Source organism: Eretmochelys imbricata, chromosome 9 (assembly GCF_965152235.1).
Source record: "Eretmochelys imbricata isolate rEreImb1 chromosome 9, rEreImb1.hap1, whole genome shotgun sequence".
NCBI classification, from domain to species: domain Eukaryota; kingdom Metazoa; phylum Chordata; order Testudines; family Cheloniidae; genus Eretmochelys; species Eretmochelys imbricata.
The window spans coordinates 33049533-33072362 of record NC_135580.1 but is presented as its reverse complement, the minus strand read 5'-3'; the positions used below and the strand labels follow the sequence as shown (position 1 = coordinate 33072362).

Genomic DNA, 22830 nt, shown 5'->3' with positions numbered 1-22830 from the left:
CTATACTTTTGTGCTTTCAGTGGGTTTGTCTTTTGATTGTTTCTTTTGAATACAAGGTTGGATGAGTAAAAAGATTATTCCTACCATGTAAAGCAAACCACATATGTAAAAAGAAAAATCATATTTTTGTGTGATGTCATAGATCCAACCTGCAAAACAAGGACAAGACAGTTTTCAGTAGGGAGCATATCAGAGAAACATAAAACAGGAATGTTCAAAAAACACTGCATATTTATCTCATGAATGCATCCTATTATGTGACACTTCATTCAAGTCACCAATTTTTTCTAAAAAAGAAATGAAGTGGAAATTGTCTCCATCTTTTAGACAACAATAACAGAAATGAACTAACAAAAACCAGTGGTTTATTCAGTCCTATGCAGAAAGCCAACCCATGGCCTGTGCATCACTTATATCCCATTTAAATCCTCAAAATGGGGCTTCGGATATGCACAGGCCTTTTTATGGTCCTCTCCATAAGGGAGAATTTCACTCCCTGTCTGAAGTGAGGTATATGGAGTTAGGACTTTCAAAACATTTTGGACGCGGAAGCTTAAGGAAGAATGCTTTGGATCCAGGGACAGAAAACATAAGTGATTCAGAGGGAGAGCATCAGGCTGTGATGCAGCACAAGGCTGAATGGGAGTTTGGGCTGAGCTACCTACTTGCCAGAAAAAGACAGGACTCAGGTGTGGGTGAAAACAAGAGGCCATCCTAGAAGTCTGGCAGGAAGATTCCAAGTGGAGGGGCCTATGTTTATAGATTCTTTCTGTGTTTTCACATAACTAGAAAAATGTGATCAAATTACTACTACTACTACTACTATTATTTCCATATGTATCCAGCCTCCTTTCTTGGAATAAAGAATAGAAAACTGTGAAAATATCAGTTTTGTCAATGAATGTGTTAACTGTAAGTAAACTTAAAAACATGTTGTTGTACTACAGAGGCACTGGGGAACACCCTGATCCTCAGCTGGTGTAAATCAGCATAGCTTCATTAACTTCAGTGGAGCTATACTGATTTACACTGTAAGGATCTGGCTCAACTGATACTTAGTCTTTAATTTAATATTTAATATTTACAAAGCACTTTACAGGCTTGATTTTCCACTATTTTGCACCTGGTATAGTCATTTACACCTGTGGAAAATCGATGTAAAATGCCGCTAAATCAGAATGACCATTTTACATTCACATTTGCACAGGTATAAATGGTTATACAAGGTACAGGACAGTGGAGAATCAGGCCACATATTGAAAGATCAGTATTACTATCCCAGTTTACAGATGGGAAACTTACATGTAAGAAATTACCCCAAACCATACTGTGAGTTAGTTGCAGAGGTGGTATTAAACTTTAGGAGCTCCTGGCTCCCAGACTCCTAATCAATCTGCTATTCAATCATCCTAACTATGTAAACAGTAAACGGAGATGTTTTCAGTCCTCCATCCAAGTTCTAGAACAAGTCACAGATAGTGAATGACTCAAAAATTCAAAACTCAGGTAGACTAAATTAGTCCTAGGCTCCCGTAAGTCTCTGGATATGTGATATAGGTATCTGAAGACCCAACACTGTTCATTTGCTAAAGTCTGTAACTCATTGTGTGATCTTGTGCATTCAATACATTCTTCTGTGGCTTAAAGAAAAGGAGTACTTGTGGCACCTTAGAGACTAACCAGTTTATTTGAGCATGAGCTCACGAAAGCTCATGCTCAAATAAACTGGTTAGTCTCTAAGGTGCCACAAGTACTCCTTTTCTTTTTGCGAATACAGACTAACACGGCTGTTACTCTGAATTCTGTGGCTTAGTTTACCCAAATGTAAAATGGGTATAAAATACTTACCCAAATCACTGGGTAGCTGTGATAACTAATTAATATTTGCAAAAAGAAAAGGAGTACTTGTGGCACCTTAGAGACTAACCAATTTATTTGAGCATGAGCTTTCGTGAGCTACAGCTCACTTCATCAGATGCATACCGTGGAAACTGCAGCAGACTTTATATATACACAGAGAATATGAAACAATACCTCCTCCCACCCCACTGTCCTGCTGGTAATAGCTTATCTAAAGTAATCTTCAGGTTAGGCCATTTCCAGCACAAATCCAGGTTTTCTCACCCTCCACCCCCCCACACAAATTCACTCTCCTGCTGGTGATAGCCCATCCAAAGTGACAACTCTTTACACAATGTGCATGATAATCAAGTTGGGCCATTTCCTGCACAAATCCAGGTTCTCTCACCCCCCTCATCCCCCTCCCAAAAACCACACACACAAACTCACTATCCTGCTGGTAATAGCTCATCCAAACTGACCATTCTCCAAGTTTAAATCCAAGTTAAACCAGAACATCTGGGGGGGGGGGGTAGGAAAAAACAAGAGGAAATAGGCTACCTTGCATAATGACTTAGCCACTCCCAGTCTCTATTTAAGCCTAAATTAATAGTATCCAATTTGCAAATGAATTCCAATTCAGCAGTTTCTCGCTGGAGTCTGGATTTGAAGTTTTTTTGTTTTAAGATAGCGACCTTCATGTCTGTGATTGCGTGACCAGAGAGATTGAAGTGTTCTCCGACTGGTTTATGAATGTTATAATTCTTGACATCTGATTTGTGTCCATTTATTCTTTTACGTAGAGACTGTCCAGTTTGACCAATGTACATGGCAGAGGGGCATTGCTGGCACATGATGGCATAAATCACATTGGTGGATGTGCAGGTGAACGAGCCTCTGATAGTGTGGCTGATGTTATTAGGCCCTGTGATGGTGTCCCCTGAATAGATATGTGGGCACAATTGGCAACGGGCTTTGTTGCAAGGATAAGTTCCTGGGTTAGTGGTTCTGTTGTGTGGTATGTGGTTGTTGGTGAGTATTTGCTTCAGGTTGCGGGGCTGTCTGTAGGCAAGGACTGGCCTGTCTCCCAAGATTTGTGAGAGTGTTGGGTCATCCTTTAGGATAGGTTGTAGATCCTTAATAATGCGTTGGAGGGGTTTTAGTTGGGGGCTGAAGGTGACGGCTAGTGGCGTTCTGTTATTTTCTTTGTTAGGCCTGTCCTGTAGTAGGTAACTTCTGGGAACTCTTCTGGCTCTATCAATCTGTTTCTTTACTTCCGCAGGTGGGTATTGTAGTTGTAAGAAAGCTTGACAGAGATCTTGTAGGTGTTTGTCTCTGTCTGAGGGGTTGGAGCAAATGCGGTTGTATCGCAGAGCTTGGCTGTAGACGATGGATCGTGTGGTGTGGTCAGGGTGAAAGCTGGAGGCATGCAGGTAGGAATAGCGGTCAGTAGGTTTCCGGTATAGGGTGGTGTTTATGTGACCATTGTTTATTAGCACTGTAGTGTCCAGGAAGTGGATCTCTTGTGTGGACTGGACCAAGCTGAGGTTGGTGGTGGGATGGAAATTGTTGAAATCATGGTGGAATTCCTCAAGGGCTTCTTTTCCATGGGTCTAGATGATGAAGATGTCATCAATATAGCGCAAGTAGAGTAGGGGCTTTAGGGGACGAGAGCTGAGGAAGCGTTGTTCTAAGTCAGCCATAAAAATGTTGGCATACTGTGGGGCCATGCGGGTACCCATAGCAGTGCCGCTGATCTGAAGGTATACATTGTCCCCAAATGTGAAATAGTTATGGGTAAGGACAAAGTCACAAAGTTCAGCCACCAGGTTAGCCGTGACATTATCGGGGATAGTGTTCCTGACGGCTTGTAGTCCATCTTTGTGTGGAATGTTGGTGTAGAGGGCTTCTACATCCATAGTGGCCAGGATGGTGTTACCAGGAAGATCACCGATGGATTGAAGTTTCCTCAGGAAGTCAGTGGTGTCTCGAAGGTAGCTGGGAGTGCTGGTAGCGTAGGGCCTGAGGAGGGAGTCTACATAGCCAGACAATCCTGCTGTCAGAGTGCCAATGCCTGAAATGATGGGGCGCCCAGGAGTTCCAGGTTTATGGATCTTGGGTAGTAGATAGAATATCCCAGGTCGGGGTTCTAGGGGTGTGTCTGTGCGGATTTGATCTTGTGCTTTTTCAGGAAGTTTCTTGAGCAAATGCTGTAGTTGCTTTTGGTAACTCTCAGTGGGATCATAGGGTAATGGCTTGTAGAAACTCGTGTTGGAGAGCTGCCGAGCAGCCTCTTGTTCATATTCCAACCTATTCATGATGACAACAGCACCTCCTTTGTCAGCCTTTTTGATTATGATGTCAGAGTTGTTTCTGAGGCTGTGGATGGCATTGCGTTCCGCATGGCTGAGGTTATGGGGCAAGTGATGCTGCTTTTCCACAATTTCAGCCCGTGCACGTCGGCGGAAGCACTCTATGTAGAAGTCCAGTCTGCTGTTTCGACCTTCAGGAGGAGTCCACCTAGAATCCTTCTTTCTGTAGTGTTGGTAGGGAGACCTCTGTGGATTAGTATGTTGTTCAGAGGTATTTTGGAAATATTCCTTGAGTCGGAGACGTCGAAAATAGGATTCTAGGTCACCACAGAACTGTATCATGTTCGTGGGGGTGGAGGGGCAGAAGGAGAGGCCCCGGGATAGAACAGCTGCTTCTGCTGGGCTGAGAGTATAGTTGGATAGGTTAACAATATTGCTAGGTGGGTTGAGGGAACCATTGCTGTGGCCCCTTGTAGCATGTAGTAGTTTAGAAACTTTGAGGTGAGAAAACCTGGATTTGTGCTGGAAATGGCCTAACCTGAAGATTACTTTAGATAAGCTATTACCAGCAGGACAGTGGGGTGGGAGGAGGTATTGTTTCATATTCTCTGTGTATATATAAAGTCTGCTGCAGTTTCCACGGTATGCATCTGATGAAGTGAGCTGTAGCTCACGAAAGCTCATGCTCAAATAAATTGGTTAGTCTCTAAGGTGCCACAAGTACTCCTTTTCTTTTTGCGAATACAGACTAACACGGCTGTTACTCTGAAACCTGTAATTAATATTTGTAAAACATAGTCAAATCTTCTGATGAAATGCTCTATAACATGCAAAGTATTGTCACTGTTCCCACAGGAAGATAGAGTTTCTGTGGAATAGTATGAAAAATTGTCCCATGAACAAGACTCTTGATCTGTACATTATTTAGACCAAATGTTGGAAATAATATCATTTCCCTCCTTCAAGAAAATAACCTTACCTAATATATGTTGCATTTAATACTAGTTACAAAATAAATGTTTATGTAATGAAACTACTCTCTGGAATCAAAAGCAAAAATAAAAGGAGTACTTGTGGCACCTTAGAGACTAACCAATTTATTTGAGCATAAGCTTTTATGAGCTACAGCTCACTTCATCGGAATGAATGAAAGCAAAAATGTAGTTTTGGTTAATTATATCATAAGACGATTGAAAACAATTTATTTTTTAAAAGTAAATTTAAAACATTATACTACTCAAGTCTTATGTTCTTGAGTGAGTCAATCATGGGGCCAGGTTAATAATAGTTGGTGCAGGAGTCGTACATTACCCCTTCCTGCTACCTACTACCAATGGCAATTGAATTTGTGGGTGTTAAATTATTGTGGTTAGGGTCCTGGACTGAGACCCAGAGATCTAGGTTTAATTTCTGATTCTACTCCTGATTTTTGTGTATGAACTTGGACTAGTTACCTTATTTTTGTGCCTCAGTTTCCTCATCTGTAAAATGAGGATAATACTTCTCTACTTTATGGGAGTGTTGTAAAGATAAATATATTAATGTCTATAAGGACTTCTTCTGATGCTGTGGTGATAGATTTCATACAAATAGGGTAGATAAATAGTGCAGTAGAGTGCTATTCCTTTAACAGGTGTGCAGTCTAGGAATCCTCTCCACTATCTATATAACAGTCTATGTAATAATATTGCTGGATTGTCTGTGTCACTATGAAGCCTAAAATGTCTGTTGAGTCAATGTAAAGCAATGGAAACAGCTACAAGCATGGTTGAGAGCTCTTTTTGTTTAACATACCAGCAGGTTCAATCATCACTGGGATTTGTGGTCTGTTGCCATCCAATTTTTAAGTTCTCAACCATTTTTTACTTTACAAATTACACCTGTGTGACAGCAAGGCATGTATCTATGCCACACCAAGAACCTAGACCATTATGATAGCAGAGGTAACTTAACCTATCACCACCCTTACACATTTAGCTAATTTGCATGCAACAATTTTATTGGTTGTATGAGGCAGTTGGCACAGATGGTGGATTATTTGGCCCAGATGACACACCCCTGTGACAGCCCAGCCATTCAGCAACTAGTTTAAGCTTAAAAGAGATGTCTGGGGAAATCAGTGTGGGGGAAGCTCTTGTTAAGCAATGGCCTGTAGTAAAGAGCCTAACTAAAGAGCCCAGTTTCAGGGTATGGGATTTGCCTGATTTTTGTTTGTTTGTTTTTTTAATTTGTTTTCCTCTATTACTGTTAATAAACTGGGATTTGGTTTTATATTCCTTGAGATTCTGGAAGTTTTAGGGTTGGAGCTGTGGGTTCCAGGTGACCCTGTGTAACTCCCTACTGGGGGAAGCTTTAGTTTACGGCCAGAGCTCAGAGGAATGCTGCTAACAGATACTTCTGAAGAGATGCATTGAATCAATACATAGGATTTGTAATATTAGGTTAGATCGATGTTCCATCTGCTCCATATCCTCTCACAGACAGTGGCCAGAATTAGATGCTTCTGAAGAAACCCCATAAAGGACAATTATGGAACAACTGCCAAGGCAGCTCTGGCCATACACCTTTGTGGCTAACACCACCCTACTTCGGGGATATGCTGGAACATGGACCTATGGAACATGGGCCTCTAGAAGAGGAGAAATAGAGTTTAAATTATTAAAATTCTGCCCAAGATCAACACAAGCAAGTCTTCTGGCAGACATGTGCCAATCAGAAATGTTTTTAAGTGCTGCAGTTTCACTGAAAAGAGATATTTTAGAAAACTTGTTCTGTATATCTTCACATCCTGGTGTTCTGAGTTCAAGTAATAAATAACAATATTACTTAACAAAATTAAGATTGTGGTAGATCACCTAAAAACTTAAAATGCAATATGTTTTCTATATTGAACAATCTCTAAAAATAGCTTCACTCTCTCCACTGAAAGTTTAGAATAAAGGAGGGCTCAAATTTGTAGATGCTAACTAATGCTGGCCGCAAAATTATATACCTGCCACAACCTGCATCTAACAGATCTGAGCTAAAATAACACTGGAAATTGAAGCCAACTGTTGCTTCATTTAGTCTTCGCTATTGCCTCACTATTTCCCCTTTGGAATGCTTGATACCACATCTGTGCCAGGCAGGTTAAGTCAGGACACTGTTCCAACTGCTGTTTGTACAAGCACATTTCAAGGAGCTGTCCACATTTCTTGTTCAAGGAAAACAAGGCTTTTAAGAACCCACATATAGTTAAAGTCCTTCTAAGATCTTTCTCAAGAAGTGTGAGTTCAGCATCGTGACAGCCCATACGGCAACCTCAATTCCTTGACTGATGCACTTCAATTCTGCATTCAGATTGTTTCAAAAGGTTTGAAACACAAAACACCATACATAAAATAAACTCCTGTTACCATGTTATTCACGTTGGTTCATAATATAAAAGCAGAAGGGCTAGCTGTTTTAGAGCAATCATTGTAACTTTTTTTTAATTATTTAAAGGCCAAATTCTCCCTTGAGATATGTACATGTTAACTGTTACTGGGCTCAATTCTGGCTGACAGGGTTTGGGAAAATGCACCGAAGAGTTGTAGTTTTGCTCCCCTTTGAAAGGATTCAGCATGTGTTCTTGTCTACGTCATTACAGCAGTGCTGACAGGTACAGAGAAAGAGAGAGGGACTATAGATCTCCCAGTGCTGGTGGTGGCTCTAACCCAGCTCAGTGACCATGCTATCCCCTACTGAAGATGACCTATTGCACCTTATTGCTTTCTTCTGACTCATGCACCCAAAAAAGACAGTCACAGTCTGGGCCAAAGTATTATTTTTAGGGAGTATTTTTGTCACCTGCCTCCCCATTCCTTTGTACTGGATATCTTACAGTGAAGGGGCTTGATTCCCTCTAAGTTCATCTGAGGGGAGCTGTAGCAATGCTTGCAACTTCACTTCTCCCAGAGGTGAGGGGGAGCATGCAATATAGTCCCCAAAATGGACAGTGTTGGCTGATAATTGGCCAAAGCCAAGGCAGCTGGTGATGAGCTTTATCAGCACATCCATTGGGCAGCCTATGCTGCTGGAGCACAAACACAATTTAAATCTACCTGATGGACCCACCATAGAAGGTGAGGGTACAAACCAGTCTGTGCTCCCCACTGATGAAATCTCCCTCCCGTGATGCACAGTGGCAATTCTTACTACAGCATATTTCTCATCTGGAAATATGCATACTTCAAGTGTAAACTGTGATACACAAACACAGGAGTAAATATGTTAACAGGATCGGCTCTAGGCACCAGCAAAGCAAGCACGTGCTTGGAGCGGCACATTTTCAGGGGCGGCATTCCAGCCACCCTTTTTTTTTCGGGGCAGTTGCGCTCTCGGAGCTGCACCACTTAGACAGGGCGAGGGTACCGCGCCCCTGGCCGCAGCGGGAAGGGGAAGCCTCAGCCCCAGGATGCTGAGCTGCCAGGGCCCAGCCACTACCTGGGGAGGAGAGGACGAGTCCTGCTGGGGAGCCAGGGCTGCGCTGCCTCATCTGCGCACTAGCTGCTGTGCTGCCTTGTGCCACCCCTTATATCGGGGCTTCTCTGCGCGGCTGGGCGGAGGAGGAGGTAAAGCCCCTGCAGGCGCTGGGAGAAGGTGACATTACTCCCTCTGCTTCCAGCACCACCTGCAAACCCCAGCACCACCTGAGCTTGGGGCCACAAAAAACCTAGAGCCGGCCCTGTATGTTAACCCTTTCTATGCTAGAAAATTTTTATATACAATTATTTTAAACAATGTACCATAAAAACGATAGTTTGTAACAGAGCTAGAATGACTTGCAAGGATGGCAGTTTGTACTGAGGGTGGGGAATGTCTTCTGTAAACACATACATGTAAAATGGGACACTAGTCAGACTGGGAGCTGCTGTAATGTTGTTATCCACATTATTATAATATCACAAGTATATAATAATTCAGATATAGTCACAGATATGCATTTTGATTTGAAACTTGAACTATTTACCTGCAAATGGTGGTCCTAGCAGTGCAGATATCCCATTGGCACAAAGTATGATGCCGTAAGCATTTGCAAGGTGCTCTATCCCCACTAAATCTTCAGTCACAACAGGCATGAGAGAAAAATATCCACTGGAAAATCCTATTAGGGCACAAACCATTGCCAGGCTAATATATGTATGCATTAATGGCAAAATAAGAATACAGGTGACAAGAGTGAAGTTAGCTGTCAGAAAGACATTCCAAGTACTGATGCAGGGTAAATCAGAGATGATTCCAAGGATCACCTTACCAAATATATGAACTATGGCTATAATCGAGGTCAAAGGAAATACATCATTCTGTGTGGATAAATTATACTGTTTGACGATTTCTGGAAGATGAATAAAAGGAATAACAAAGCTGCTGTATGCAAACAATGCCCAAAACACAAAGGCCACAAATACTCTATTGGTAAAAAGTGATGCAGCCCCAAAGTAGCTGGAGTACCATGTTCCAAACCCCTTCTTGATTGTAACAGTCAGCTGGCTCACTCTCTTGAGAATGCAAAGAGCATACAAATGCTTTCCACGTCTGGTTTTACCTTTGCACTTCATAGCTTGAATATTATCAAGCACTTTGTCATTAACTGGCCCTTCTTTTTTCTCTTGCTCTTCATGTAATACCCCATTAGATTTTATGGGCTTTGCAGAGTGGAACAGAGCTTTTGCATGATAATCTTCACTACTGTTTCTCTTAACACCTTTTTCATTGGCATCCTTCCTGGAAGAAAGTGGCCTCATGAGCGCTCCGCAGACACACAGGTTCAGAGACACAGCACCCTGGATGAACATTGCATTTCTCCATCCAAATTCCTTACACAGATGCTTCAGTAAAATGGTCATTAGAAATGTTCCAAACCCTGTTCCAGTGGTACTAAGTCCCTGAGCTAGTGCTCTTCTCTTCTGAAAATACTGTCCTACCATGACCACTGCAGGAAGATAAACCATGCCACTCCCAACACCTGTGAAAATAAAAACATCACATGCTACTCTACTGAAATCATTCAGATTTAGCAAGGTATACAACAGGGATGCCCAAACTCTGCAGCAGCAAGAGCCACATTAGCAACATACCAGTAATACAAGGACCATACCAAATTTGTATATAAATATAATAAATAAATACTTTGCATTTATCATTTATTTTAATCCAGTATTCATAGTACTTTCCAAACACAAATTAATTAATCCTTGCAAAGTAGGTATTGTCCCATTTTACATATAGAAAAACCGAGCCATATTGAGGCTAATGGCTGTTGATATTTTCAGAGGTGTTGAGCAGTCATATCTCAATATGACATCATCAGAAGCTGTGAGCGTTCAGCACTTCTGAAAATCAGGTCCCAAGTAACTAGCCCAAGGTTATGCAGCAAGTCAGTGGTAGAGGTGGCAATAAATGTACATAGATTTTAATTTTTAATTGTATATGCACACAGCCATAATATTTTCTTGTACCTGTATCTTATTTGACAGCAAATAGACATTGCTTGATTTTTAAGTTCACGAGTGATGAAAACTTGCAGCTAGTCAGTTTTTCCTCACTTTGCAACTACAGAGTGGGGTGACTGTAGGATACATTTTAGAACTCCATGGGCTGCATTTGTTGCTGATCCAAAGCCCATTGCAACACTGCATGCAACACAGTATCTATAGGTGTAATAATAGAAGATGACAGAGGGGAACATCTCCCCTTAACTTTCAGCTGTGAGGGAGGGGGCTGACAATGCCATTCCCTCTTCCTCCTTTCTGCTCCCTGATTTTTGCTGGCTGTGTAGGGGAGAGGACAGAGAGGAGAAGCTAAGAATAAAGGTATTACCATATCAGCTAATAGATAGGTGGGGCAGCTGTAATTGTACCCTCCGGCCAACAGAGGGCTCTCTGTCCCCTCTTCTTCCATTGCTGGACAGGCATTTCAGGATCCTTGTATGGACCCTTCCCCTCCAGATATGAGGGTCTGAGGAGCTGAAGGGGTCTGGCTCCCTCTAGTCCCTTCCCTTAGGCCAAAACCAGGAGACACAGCTATGGAGGATGTGGGGCCAGGATGAAGGGGAGACAGCTGATGGGGTGCACAGGCACTGGAGAGGACATAGGGGAAGCCAAGAGGGATATTTTGGGAAAGGTACAAGAAGCTGGAAGGATGTGGGGGAGGTGAAAGAGCCTGGGGTGACAGGCAGTTTGGGGAAGAGAGAATGAGGGGCTTTGTGAGTGAATGAGTCTGGGGAGAAAGATGGGAGAGATTCATGGAGATGAGCCTGCGGGTTGGAGAGAAGACATTGGAGGAGTTTGTTGGAAATAGGTGGGTCTAGGAAGACTGTACATCAAAAGGAGTTGGGAAGAGGAAAAAAAAATAAACTGATGGTGTTAGCAGGAGGGTGGGCATGCAATGAGCCACCTGAACACTAACTGCACTGCTGGTCGGAGGCCAAGGTAAGTAAGTGCTGGAGGCCCTTTTTTAAGGGCAATGGAGAGAAAACAACAGGTGTGGGAACCTTTTTTGGTGTTGCAGTGAAGGGAGGTCTCATGGCATTGCAGAGGAATATCCCTGATATCTCCAATTTTTTACCAGAATTACTCCACTGATAGTGTCTCAGTTCTTCTCAATCTCACTTGAAACATCCAGTCAGATTTCTCTAGAGAACACAGATATGGTTTTCATGTTAGCTGTTTATTTCTATATATGACATTTTGCAGTTCAATAGTTTTGGTCTGGTTTCCTTGGACAGGATGAAAAAAAGAGAATTGATTCCTTTGTACCTAAGGGTACTCCAGATATAAGGAAAGAGTCGTACAGGTAAGGCTCCCTGCCCTGATGAGAGTTAATTACACATCACTGTTTTGATATCATTGTGATCTCTAATAGAATCAATAAAATGATACCAACCATAATAGAAAAGCAGAAGAAAATTCTTTACAGAAATTCTGTGGATTTTGTAGAAATTTCTTTAAGGGATTTTTGGGGGCAGGCAGCTTCATTTCAATCTCGCCAAAATTTCCAAAAAGATTTATTTTGTCCATATTCATCACTCTTAGCTTTTTCACACAACTTGTAGTTTCTGATTTATCCTTTTGGGAAAGACCAAAACTCAAATCTTTTCTCCACCAGTTGAGCTCAGTGAGAGCCTGAATTATACCTTGCTTCATGTTACAAATGCATCTTTCTAGAGACATTACATCCAGAGCCTCTTCAATGGAAGTGTTGCTCAGATAAGAAACACAAAAATTATCCCTTAATTATTCCTTGCAATCATGTCGGCCATCCTGTCTCACAGCTGTGAATAACTACCTTCTGATGAGGGATTCTGGGATTGGAGGTACTCTAGTGTGTGACAGACAACCAGTGTGTTAAAAGCTCAGACCATTTGAGAAGTTACAACAATCTACAATATGTGACTAATGAGTTTGGAAAGATAGTCCTTGTCAGGGCAGCTGATGCCTTAAGGGGAGTTGGGCCCAGACTCATCTGTGATGACTCAGCTACCTCCCAGCTGAGACTGAAAAGCTATGGATCAGGTGATGATTATGAAAGCCAACAAGTAGGCTATTTGAGAGACAGCTGTGGGGAGGTTCCTGAAAGAGTAGTTATAGGAAGTAGTTTCCCTAGAGCAGGGTAACTCCTAGGCAGAGAGTTAGAAGAAGAACTGAGGTAAGAGCTTCCAGGAGCAGGGGGGCTCTGGCAAGAAGCCCCTGGATGGGGGAGTAAGGGGGAAGAGGAGGGTTTGTGAATAATTCTCAGGCAGGTGTCCTGTACAGTGGAAACCTGCAGGGAACAGTAGGTCTCTGTAGAAAACTCTGGAGTTAGAGGCTGGAATGATTGATGTGCTGTGCTAGCTTTCTGTAGAAGTAATAAAGCTGAAGCCCTGGAGAAAAGGGCCTGAACCAGATTCTGGGTGTGGTGTCATTCCTTGGTCTGGGGAGGCAGGCCAGCAGCCTACTGACACCTTTGGTGTACTAAAGTCATTGCTCAACAAAGGCTTCCTCTATCTATGCAAATAGAGACTTTTTTTTGTACATAAAGGATTTTTGCTTATGGTATAGTGCTGTAAAGATGTAGTCCTCACCCTGAACATATCATCAAACCCTTCCTTTATAAGTTTAGTCATCTCTTAAGCTTGCTACAATTCCTTCATTTCAGTGGATGTGTGTGTGTATATATATATATATATATATATATATATATGTGCACACACTAATTTACATTCTTCTACTGTGCTCATTAAAAGTGTAAATGGTTTTCCCATTAACTGACATCCCTATGTCACTTTCTGTGAGAGAGTAAGAGAAATTGTCGTATGGTAAAAAGGTTTGGCTGCATCTCAGTTAAGTTACACCAATTTGGCTAAAGCTAAAGAGCTGGAGAGCCTCTAGGCTGAAGTGACCGCCTTGTGAAAAGAACTGAAATCATGCTGGGTGAAGCCGCTACAACAAAAAGATGGATTGAGCCAGAAGGTACATCAGTTGATTGAAGCTAGGATCATAATCCAAAGACATGTGACAGTGACAAAGCTACAAGGCAAAGCCACAACCACACCCCTGCTAAAAAAAAAAAAAAACCACCAAAGAGCTCTACCCCAAAGAAAAAGGAAGATAAAGGTTATTTTCACATATTGATAAAATAGCGTGGCTGAGGAAAGAACAGAAGTGGGTGTTGCTAAGTGAGATACTATAAGCTGTGAGCAAAACAGTACAATCTCTGCTTTTTGGAAACCCTGAAAGGGATCTGAACCTCAACAGAGAGATCCTTAACTTAGATGCGTGCAGCCAGGGAGACTCCTCTCCAGGAGGCCACTACCACAGAAAATTTTATTTGTTGTGAAATACCAGTTTTGTTGACAACACAGGAGGTGGCAAAGAGATTCTACCATCTAGGTACACAGGTGCCTGGTGTAAATTATGACATGCCATGGCATATGGATGACCACATGCATCCTATGGGCTACATGCAACAGAGAGAACCTCAGATCCTGGTTACTTAATTTTTTCTGATGAAAATAAGGGTATTGCCAAGGACTGGTTGCCCTGATAAGGATGTTGCCAAGCATACTGGTTGACTTCCTGGTAGCGGCTAAACAAAAAGTGCCTCCCTGTCTGGGGAACATGGCTAAATGATAAATTTGATCGAGTCTACATTTTGGATATAGATTAGCTCTTGAGGGGGAAGCTTTGTGATAGGATAGTCTGCCCTTTAAAGGCAGTCTTGCCTAGAGGTCAGCCCATCTATATATAGATATAAAGTGTAGGGTGTGTGTGTATGTATGTGTATATATATATATAGCTAAGGGAGATATGGATAGAGAGGAAGCAATCCTTGGAATGAGTGGTGAGTGGGAGTAAATCCCATCACTGTCTGTCTCTTTAAGAGCCCAGGAGCCTTTCGGAGAGGGTGGGGCAGAGCTCCCCTCTCCCCCAACAAATTGCAGATAAACGGGGGAAGGGGACCAGCACAAAGATAGCCTCCTCCCTCATATCAGAGCAGATACTAGGAGATATCAGCAGGCAAAAGCTGATCTGTGGAGCACCTAGAGGGCTAATTAAGGGAAAGTGCCAGCTTCTCCCTCAGCTGGCTAAGGCCCTACAGTTGACTAACCCACGACTCAGCTCCAGGAAGAAGAACTGAGGGCTCCAGCTTAAGAAGGACCAGAAGATTTGATTTAAAAGAACCCACTTTCAGAGACTAGAGCTGGGGGGGAAGGAATACAGCACAGTTCCAAGTTGAGGACTCCTGCTTAAGGAAGCACAGAAAAGGAGGAATCTAAAGAAGGAATGGGGAAAAGTTCCAGAACAAAATACGAGACTGTTTCCAGGCACAGGAAGAAAGAGTATCTTGAAGGAAGGAACTAGCAGGGAACTGAGCCTGAGATGACAAATGTCCCCGGTTTATCTTAGTAAGGTCCTAGTTATGCTTATGACTGTTACTAATAAATTAAACCCTTGGAAGAGGGGGGGTGCTCTGACTAAAAAAGGTCTTTCTGGACTTGTTTGTAAACCAAGGCAGGACCTGCCTGTGGTGCCATCCCTGACTGAAAGGTGGCATGCCTGGGTGACCTCTATGCCATCCCACCACTGACAAAACATCTTCACATGCTGAATGATAGAACTTGCATGACAAAAATAGCCATTCGATCCGACGCTGCTTTCACTTTCATTGGTATAATTCTGTTAAAGACAATGGAGTTACACTAACGTAAAAACGGCGTGGAATAGAAATCAGGCCCATTGGACTACAATCTATCACTTGCCTCGGTATTAATTTTGGATAACTCCACTGACCTCCAAGTGAGAGCAGAACCTTGCCTATTATGTCTAAAACTATAGAACAATAACATTGGTCTGACTGTGCAAGCTAACTAAAAAAACTAAAACTGTGCTTGCAAACTAAAAGAAAAATTGTTAAATGGTATTTCCCCACCTAAAATCACTTTATCAGAAGTTTAAAAAAAATCAAATGTTAAAATGACCCAAGAGCGATCTTCGTTTCTCTCATGTTCTCAGCAAATAGACTTCCAGAAGACACTGACACTATTTAAAAGAATTTCCAAATATAAATATTGCTTACCAGCTGTCACGCCAAATGTAATGAAGAGGTAATGTACATTTGAGGCATAGGCACTCAATACCCAGCCTAGGGCATTCAAGATCCCGCCAATTATTGCTGTCTTGCGGCACCCACATGTGTTAATGAATAAACCAATGAAAGGACCTGTCACAGAACATGAAGAAGAATTTGCTAAAAGGTTAGTGTAAAGCCCTTACTGTGAAACTTATTAAAAGTCTTAATTATCATTTTCAAACAAAATATGAAACAGTTTAATTTAAATTGTTAAATGCAATTAAAAGGATTATTTTTTCCTGTTAACCCCTTTAGGCCCTCAAAAATGTCATTCAGTTAATCCCTTTAGGCCCTTGGCTAATAACTCTGCCAATACCTAAATTCAAAGTTCTTTATTTCACCTGCAGTGGCTTATGATAGTGCAAACGCTTAGTAGACCACAGAATCCTGCTCCTAAGTCCACTTCATGCTGCTTCTACCAAATTAGTGAAAAACGGTCAGCAAAGAATTTAATTCTCTGCTAGAGGAAAGTCCACAGTGATGGTGTAGCTGCTTCCCCAATCCAGCTATTCTTCCCCAACCCCCGCTCCTCTGGGATGAGGGAACCGCAACTGCCTCCCTCTACCTGCAGTATTCCCCTCCCCACACACTGTAGTTTCAGGTGGAATGAAGATTCTAGCCACTGAATCTACATTCCTCAAGAGATTCATTAGGCAAGATGTGAGTTAAGCAGAAGACCAACTAACTTGTCTGTTGCAATGTGAAAATGTCTGCTTCCCTGCTCTAAAGAAAGATGTCCTCGAGTTGAGGACCACATTCACACTGGCTTTCTCTCTCCCAGAGGTGTCATGATCCAGCTGAAATGAAACATTTTATCCATTACAGCTGAGAAACATTGTGCTGACTCAAAATGTGTGAAAATGAAGGCCATATCTTACAGAAAAGATCCACCCTTTAGTTTGATTTGTTGCTGTTTCACAGTCTCTGGAGCGGTGGAGATACTGTATTTAATTAATTAATTTGATTTATTTACTGATCTATACAATGTACTCTGTTATGACTTAGGTACATATACAGAATTTAATAACATAATTGGTCCATTCCCCATTAACTAAATTCTTGAGAAAAGATGGGTCTTGTTCCATGCCTTAAAGATCAACAGATGGGCTCTTTTGGACATCAAGGAAAATGAATTCTAAACTTTTGAGCCCTCTGGAACACCCTTTCAACAGCTCCCTGACACTTAAATCTAGGGCTTGCCAGCTATAACATCCCAGTATATCTCCAGTGCCAGTGCAGCACATTTGAGTAGCTATAAGCCTACTCACAGGGATTTGTCCATGGTAAATCACAGAGCATAAATTAGCAACCAATCATATCAAGCTGATTCTGGACATTCTTGGAAGGATACATCCCTCAACACCTTGTGAATGATATAATCCATTTCCCAGATGTTTCACTCTGAACTATCCTTGATCCTCGCATCAACTTTCAGAAATGTCAAGCATCACAACACCCAGCAAACTTAGTGAGGAGGCAGATGACAGTAGTCTATGAACCACTGTCAAATACCATGGGTGAAGGAACTCCACCATGTACAGTGAAAACAACATCCACAGTATAAGTCTTTTGTCACATTCAGGGGCATGCATATCTGTAGAATGTCTATGTATTTAGTGTGCATGAAGTAAGATTTGTATCTTGAGCAGTGGTTGATATTACTGCACATAAACATCCTGTTCCTTTGCTTATGAGATGTATGTTTTGCTTTTTTAATGTGATTCCTGCATTTGATTTAACAAAATTATGTGTTTATTCTACCTAGGTACCTGAGTACCTAACAAAATTATAAGATTCAGCAGGATGTCAGAGTCTTTTAAATTGCTACTGTCTCTTCTAATATTGGTCCTAAACTGTTCATGTTAGTGAGTAAGGCTCAGTGGGTGGCCCTGCACTGCTTGTCATGGATGCAGTGGTGGGGAGGGATTGCTCAGTGGTTTGAGCGTTGGCCTGCTAAACCCAAGGTTAGGAGTTCAATCCTTGAGGGGGTCATTTAGGGATCTGGGGCAAAAATTGGGGATTGGTCCTGTTTCTGTTTAATCTATCATGGCACTTTGTCCTGTTGATCCCATTTGATGCTGTTATTTAACCACCCTTATAAATGTTTCACAGAGCCTGTGACAGGTACTACAGGATAATTTATTTACACTCAGGTGAAGGGGGGAACAAATAAATGTGGTCTGTTTAACAGACAAAATATGGCACCTTATATCCTTGGGAGTGCAGACCTGGAAAGCCCTCTCACAGGCATTCATGCAACAGATAAATACACCTGGCATGTAGAGAGGGATTGGAATTGCTTCTGCAACCCTGTTGATCTAGATTAGCTTAGTCACTGTACAGATCTCTGAAAGCCAACATCTTGCCATATATATAATATAGCCTTTAAATAGCACAGAAAGCAGAATTCCCTGCACTGATTTAAGTATTAGTGATGGTAACAACTTTTGCAGAGGCAGGTGGTGCATCCCACCACTCAGCTGAAAATAAGAGGCCTCTCTGTAAAACTCTGACAAAGAAATATGTAAATAAGCACAGAGGATAAGTGGTTAAATGCTGCTCTGAGAGCTGTAGTGATTTTAATGATATTTTAACTATTATAAGCTTTTGTGACTTTGGAACTTACTTGTATCCCAAATTATCTTCATTGTTAATTATTAATGATTGACAATATTTCAGCTAAAAGATACTTTAGTTACTTGTTTTCCTTTCATTCTTGAAGACCAAAAATAAATTAGTTTCTGAGTATTAGGAAGATACAGGGAAATGTGGACTGTCCTAGCATGATTCAAGATTTACCTTGCCCTTTGTGAGGTTTGGTCAAATCCTGCCCTGACTTGGACTCCTTGGCACCCCATTGAAGTAACTGAGATTGCACAAAGTTTAATCCTGTAGGATGTATACACCTAACTCCAGCAGTATTGACAGACATTTCACATAACATAGATTAGAGAATATACTCATTTTTCTGGGTTGAACTAAGACTTAATGGGACCCAGCTACACTAATATTTTGGGGTCTTTTAGGGACTCCTCCATCTTCCTCCAAGCCTCCCCTCTTCCAGGTGGGCTGTTCTTTCTAGTGGTACACACCTCAGACTCTAAATATGATTCTATACAGCCTTGCACCTTGTGCTGTCATTTACACTTGTGTAAAATAGGTGTATAGCACAAAGTGGATATAAGACTTTGCGCTCACTTTGCACATATGTAAATGACAGCACAAAGCATCAGACAGTGAAGAATCAGTCCCTAATTCTGTTCCTCCCAGCCTTACCTCTTGACCTCCCAAGTAGATTCTAAGACAGACTCCAAGCTTTTTGGAGGGATTATTTTTTCCCATTCCTGATCCTCCTGCCAACTGATGCAGCCCAGACCAACCCACCAGGTAATTAGCTGGGACCATCAGATGTATGTTACATGACTGCCGCCTGCTGCTCCTCCTCCTCACCTCACTGTTTCACCCCAGCTTCACTGCTGCTCCCTGCCTCCCTCTGACTACATGGCTCACATGCCAGGGTATGTCTACAACTGCAAAGAAAAACTTTAGAGCCAAGGTCAGTTGACTTAAGGTTGCATGGCTTGGGCTGCAGGGCTAAGAGTAGCAGTGTAGACCTTAGAGATCAGCCTGGAACCCAAGTTCTAGAAGGAGGAGCTTGGAGCCTGGACTCCAACCCCAGTGGGAATGTCTATTTTTAGCCCCACAGCCCAAATTAGTTGCTGTGGTAGACAACTGAATTTGGCCTGGTGACTTCAAAACTATAGTCCAAGAACACTATGGCCTACTCAGTTACCATATTTGAATAGTGCAAGAAAATACTTGCATGGGGGGAAATACTACATTAAACCTATACAGTTTTGCAATATAATTATATTGGAACGTACCTACGATCAATGTAATACCCATGCTAAGGGAGCTAACCCAGGCAGTCAAGCCTCGACTTTGACTGAATTCTTCAAGCCATTCCATGTTAAGTATTCCAAGGGCCATTTGTGACCCCATGATGAGTATATGTACAAGGAAGGAAGACAGGACAATCATCCAAGCCCATCCGCCATCAATGTTTGGATTAGGCTTAAGTGTCTTAGTCTTATCTTTTGAATCATCTTCAAAATCATATGCAATATCTTCTTGAGTGGTGCACATTTTCCCCACAGTATTCTGAAACAAAAAAAAAAAAATGCTTTCGGTATGCACAGAAAACAGGTACAGGTTTGTAATAGTTATTTGTTTTTATTTTTTAATAGTATAGATTAAACTAGTTCCCCAACCTATTTTCCAGCATTTGTTGGGGTTTCTGCATACAGGAACAGTATGAGGACCGCAGGGCAGTATTATTCGGCCACAACCTTAACTCCACTTCTACAAGTAAATAGGTAAGAGAGCCTCCGGCTAGAACCAGTGAAAAAATGTTACACAAATATTTCTGAATTTGTTTTGCATTTTCAACATTTTGAAATGTCCATAAAGTATCAACCAGCTCTATAGTTCCAAAAATGGGGGAGGGGGATTTTACAAACTTTTTTTCAAAGTTTCTTTTTTGTTTTTTTAATTGAAATATTTTGAAAATTAACATTTTTGAACCTCTAATTTTTTTTACCACCTCTATGTACTGTTTTCCATGAGAAAATCTGTGGGATTATGATGTGCATCTCTCCCTTAGCCAGTCTCAGGATAGCCCTGCCTACTCTACGCCCCCACACACTCCTGGGTTTCATGAAGCAGGGACGGTGTTGCAGAGGTGAATGGTACCCCTTTCTCCCATGTGGAAGGGATGAGAGCCACACATGGAGGGCTTGGGGCACGATTTAGATCATGATTTTTTAAAAATGAAACTGTGTTATAACAAATTTGGACCATAGCCATATTTTCACTATTGCGTTTCAATGCAGATATGTCCTTCATGTGGTTTTTAGTAGTATAACAGCATTTCAATAAATTTAAATATAAAATGCATGGAAAACCATACACTGTGTGTGTGTGTGTGTGTGTGTTGTGTCTTTCTGGTTTTTGTACTTACCTATGTGATGTATGTGTGACTATAATTTGCCTTGTTTGTCACTTTGGCCCAGCTCCACAAATAGAAGTTTGGAGCCTAAATACCTTTGTGGATCTGGGCCTATATGTTTCTGCTTTAACTTTACTCACGTAAGACTGGAAATGCGTAGCCTTCATGGATTGTGACTGTGGTCCCATAATAGGACAAGTGTCATCTATATATGATGCAGCATCTTCTGCTCTCCCAGTAAACTTGGATTATGTGTTTTTGTGTTCAAAATTATAAAGCTTTTAATGAAAAGGAAATAATAAATAAAAGATTACCATTCTTTCTGCAGCGAAAACCACTTGTAATCTTGGGGATTTATTATTTTTACTATTGGTGGGACGAGTGAAAGAAGAAAATAATGAAAAAATATTTAGATTCCGTGATCTTCGAGATGTTTTGCTTACATAAATTATAGAGCAGGGGCCTGATCTTACCTTCTTTGCACAACTCAAGCTCCCATTAAAGTCAGTATGATATATAATTATATTGTTAGGCTTTCAGTTATGCTGGTGTAAATCCATAGTAACTCCACTGAGATCAGTCAGTTACTCCAAATTTATGTCAATGTAGATCAGAATCTAGCACAGTGGGAAGGTTTGGGTGCATATGGTATGGAGGACTGGGTCTCAAATAAATTAAATTGACTTTGGGTTTGTTAGTCCCCACAAATGAAGAGCACAACCCAGAAATAATAAAAATAATTTCAAGTGACTCCACAGGCAATTTTTAACTGGACGAGTCAAGATGCCGAGCCAACTCTCCATTTATCCTGTGATGTATTGAAATGTTACAATACTGTGGAGCACCACAGAGGTTTCCATGGAGACTGGGAACTTTAGTGGTACAAGTTACCAGATAAGGTGTATTTTTTCTCTCGCCATGAAGAAATGGAAACAGGAGGTGGCTTCAGAAACAGACAAAAGAAAATATATTAGAAACAGTGAAACAATTTCTGGTGGTATTCTATGTACCACATTTAATAGTATAATATGCTTCTTGAAACAATAGCTATTTTGAAGAGATTAAATGCATAACTTAAAAGTATATGTGTGATGTTTTTCAATAAATGAGACCTTGTTCATCACTAACAAAATCCAGTTCCTATAAAATTCAAATGATAAATTAAATTCAATGGAGCAAATGTTGCCTTCTAGTACATCTCAGTGACAGCCTCACACAAACAATAATCAACACATAAACAACAATAAACAGACATAATAATAGGCAAGGCACAAATAAGACATTTCCACAGAATGGTGACATTGGTAAGGCTATATAGGTATAAAGGAGGACAGAATTTGGCCCACTAGATAAAATTCTGCTCTGATTCACAGTGGTATAAATCAGAGTAATTCCACCCAAATAAGCGAAGTTACTCTGGATTTACACTGGTGTAAATTAAAGGAAAATTGGGTCCAAAACGTCTAAATTCATTAAAGCAAAGCGTAGTATGCAACTGATTCTGAACTCGGACAGTGTCTCCTTAATGCCAAAAAATAAGAATCAACAAATAAAATTAATGGGTCATAGGCAAATATGATAGGATAAGATACTATAATGAAGCAGTGCTCATGGCAACCAAATATTACAGTAGTATTAGGAGCAGGACTGGCCTTAGGCATTTTGCTGCTCAGAGCAAACTTCAGTATGTATACTGTGCTCCTTCCCTCAGGCCATGATATTTTACAAAAATAAATAAATAAAAATCTATAAGAGCACTGAGTTTTGTTGTTGTATGTCACCTCCCATTTCTAAAACAATTGAGAAGCTGGACTGAGTGTAATGTGAGTAGGCAGTAACCATTTTTAGCAGGGTACACTTGGAAGTCTACTGTAACACAGCAAAATATGTGGTACCCACTTAAATCATCTACATGAACAGTTATCAAAACTACAGGATAAAGCAGAGTGGTTCTCCATCCAATGGATTTTAGGAAGAGCACTGGAAAAGGGCTTCTCTGTGCCAACTTATAGCAATCTGACAACCTAGGAAAAATGTAGT

General features: G+C 41.2%; 1 protein-coding gene across 1 annotated transcript; it reads right to left on the bottom strand.

Moving 5' to 3' along the window:
* Window positions 1-19928, bottom strand: SLC16A14 (solute carrier family 16 member 14). Its single transcript, XM_077827214.1, has 4 exons — window positions 19667-19928; window positions 15729-15872; window positions 9142-10137; window positions 1-149 (listed from the first exon to the last, which is right to left on the bottom strand). Exons 1-4 carry the CDS (start codon window positions 19926-19928, stop codon window positions 1-3), a joined length of 1551 nt encoding a protein of 516 aa, XP_077683340.1.
* Between the last annotated feature and the right edge of the window lie 2902 nt (window positions 19929-22830).

Bases quoted from the DNA above. Each gene is read 5' to 3' on its own strand.
- SLC16A14 (XM_077827214.1), bottom strand. From the start codon at position 19,928: ATGTGCACCACTCAAGAAGATATTGCATATGATTTTGAAGATGATTCA. The intron at 15,873-19,666 runs GTACGTTCCAAT...GTTCTGTGACAG, and splicing joins GGGTATTACATTGATCGTAG to GTCCTTTCATTGGTTTATTC. The intron at 10,138-15,728 runs GTAAGCAATATT...TTATTTTCACAG, and splicing joins TACATTTGGCGTGACAGCTG to GTGTTGGGAGTGGCATGGTT.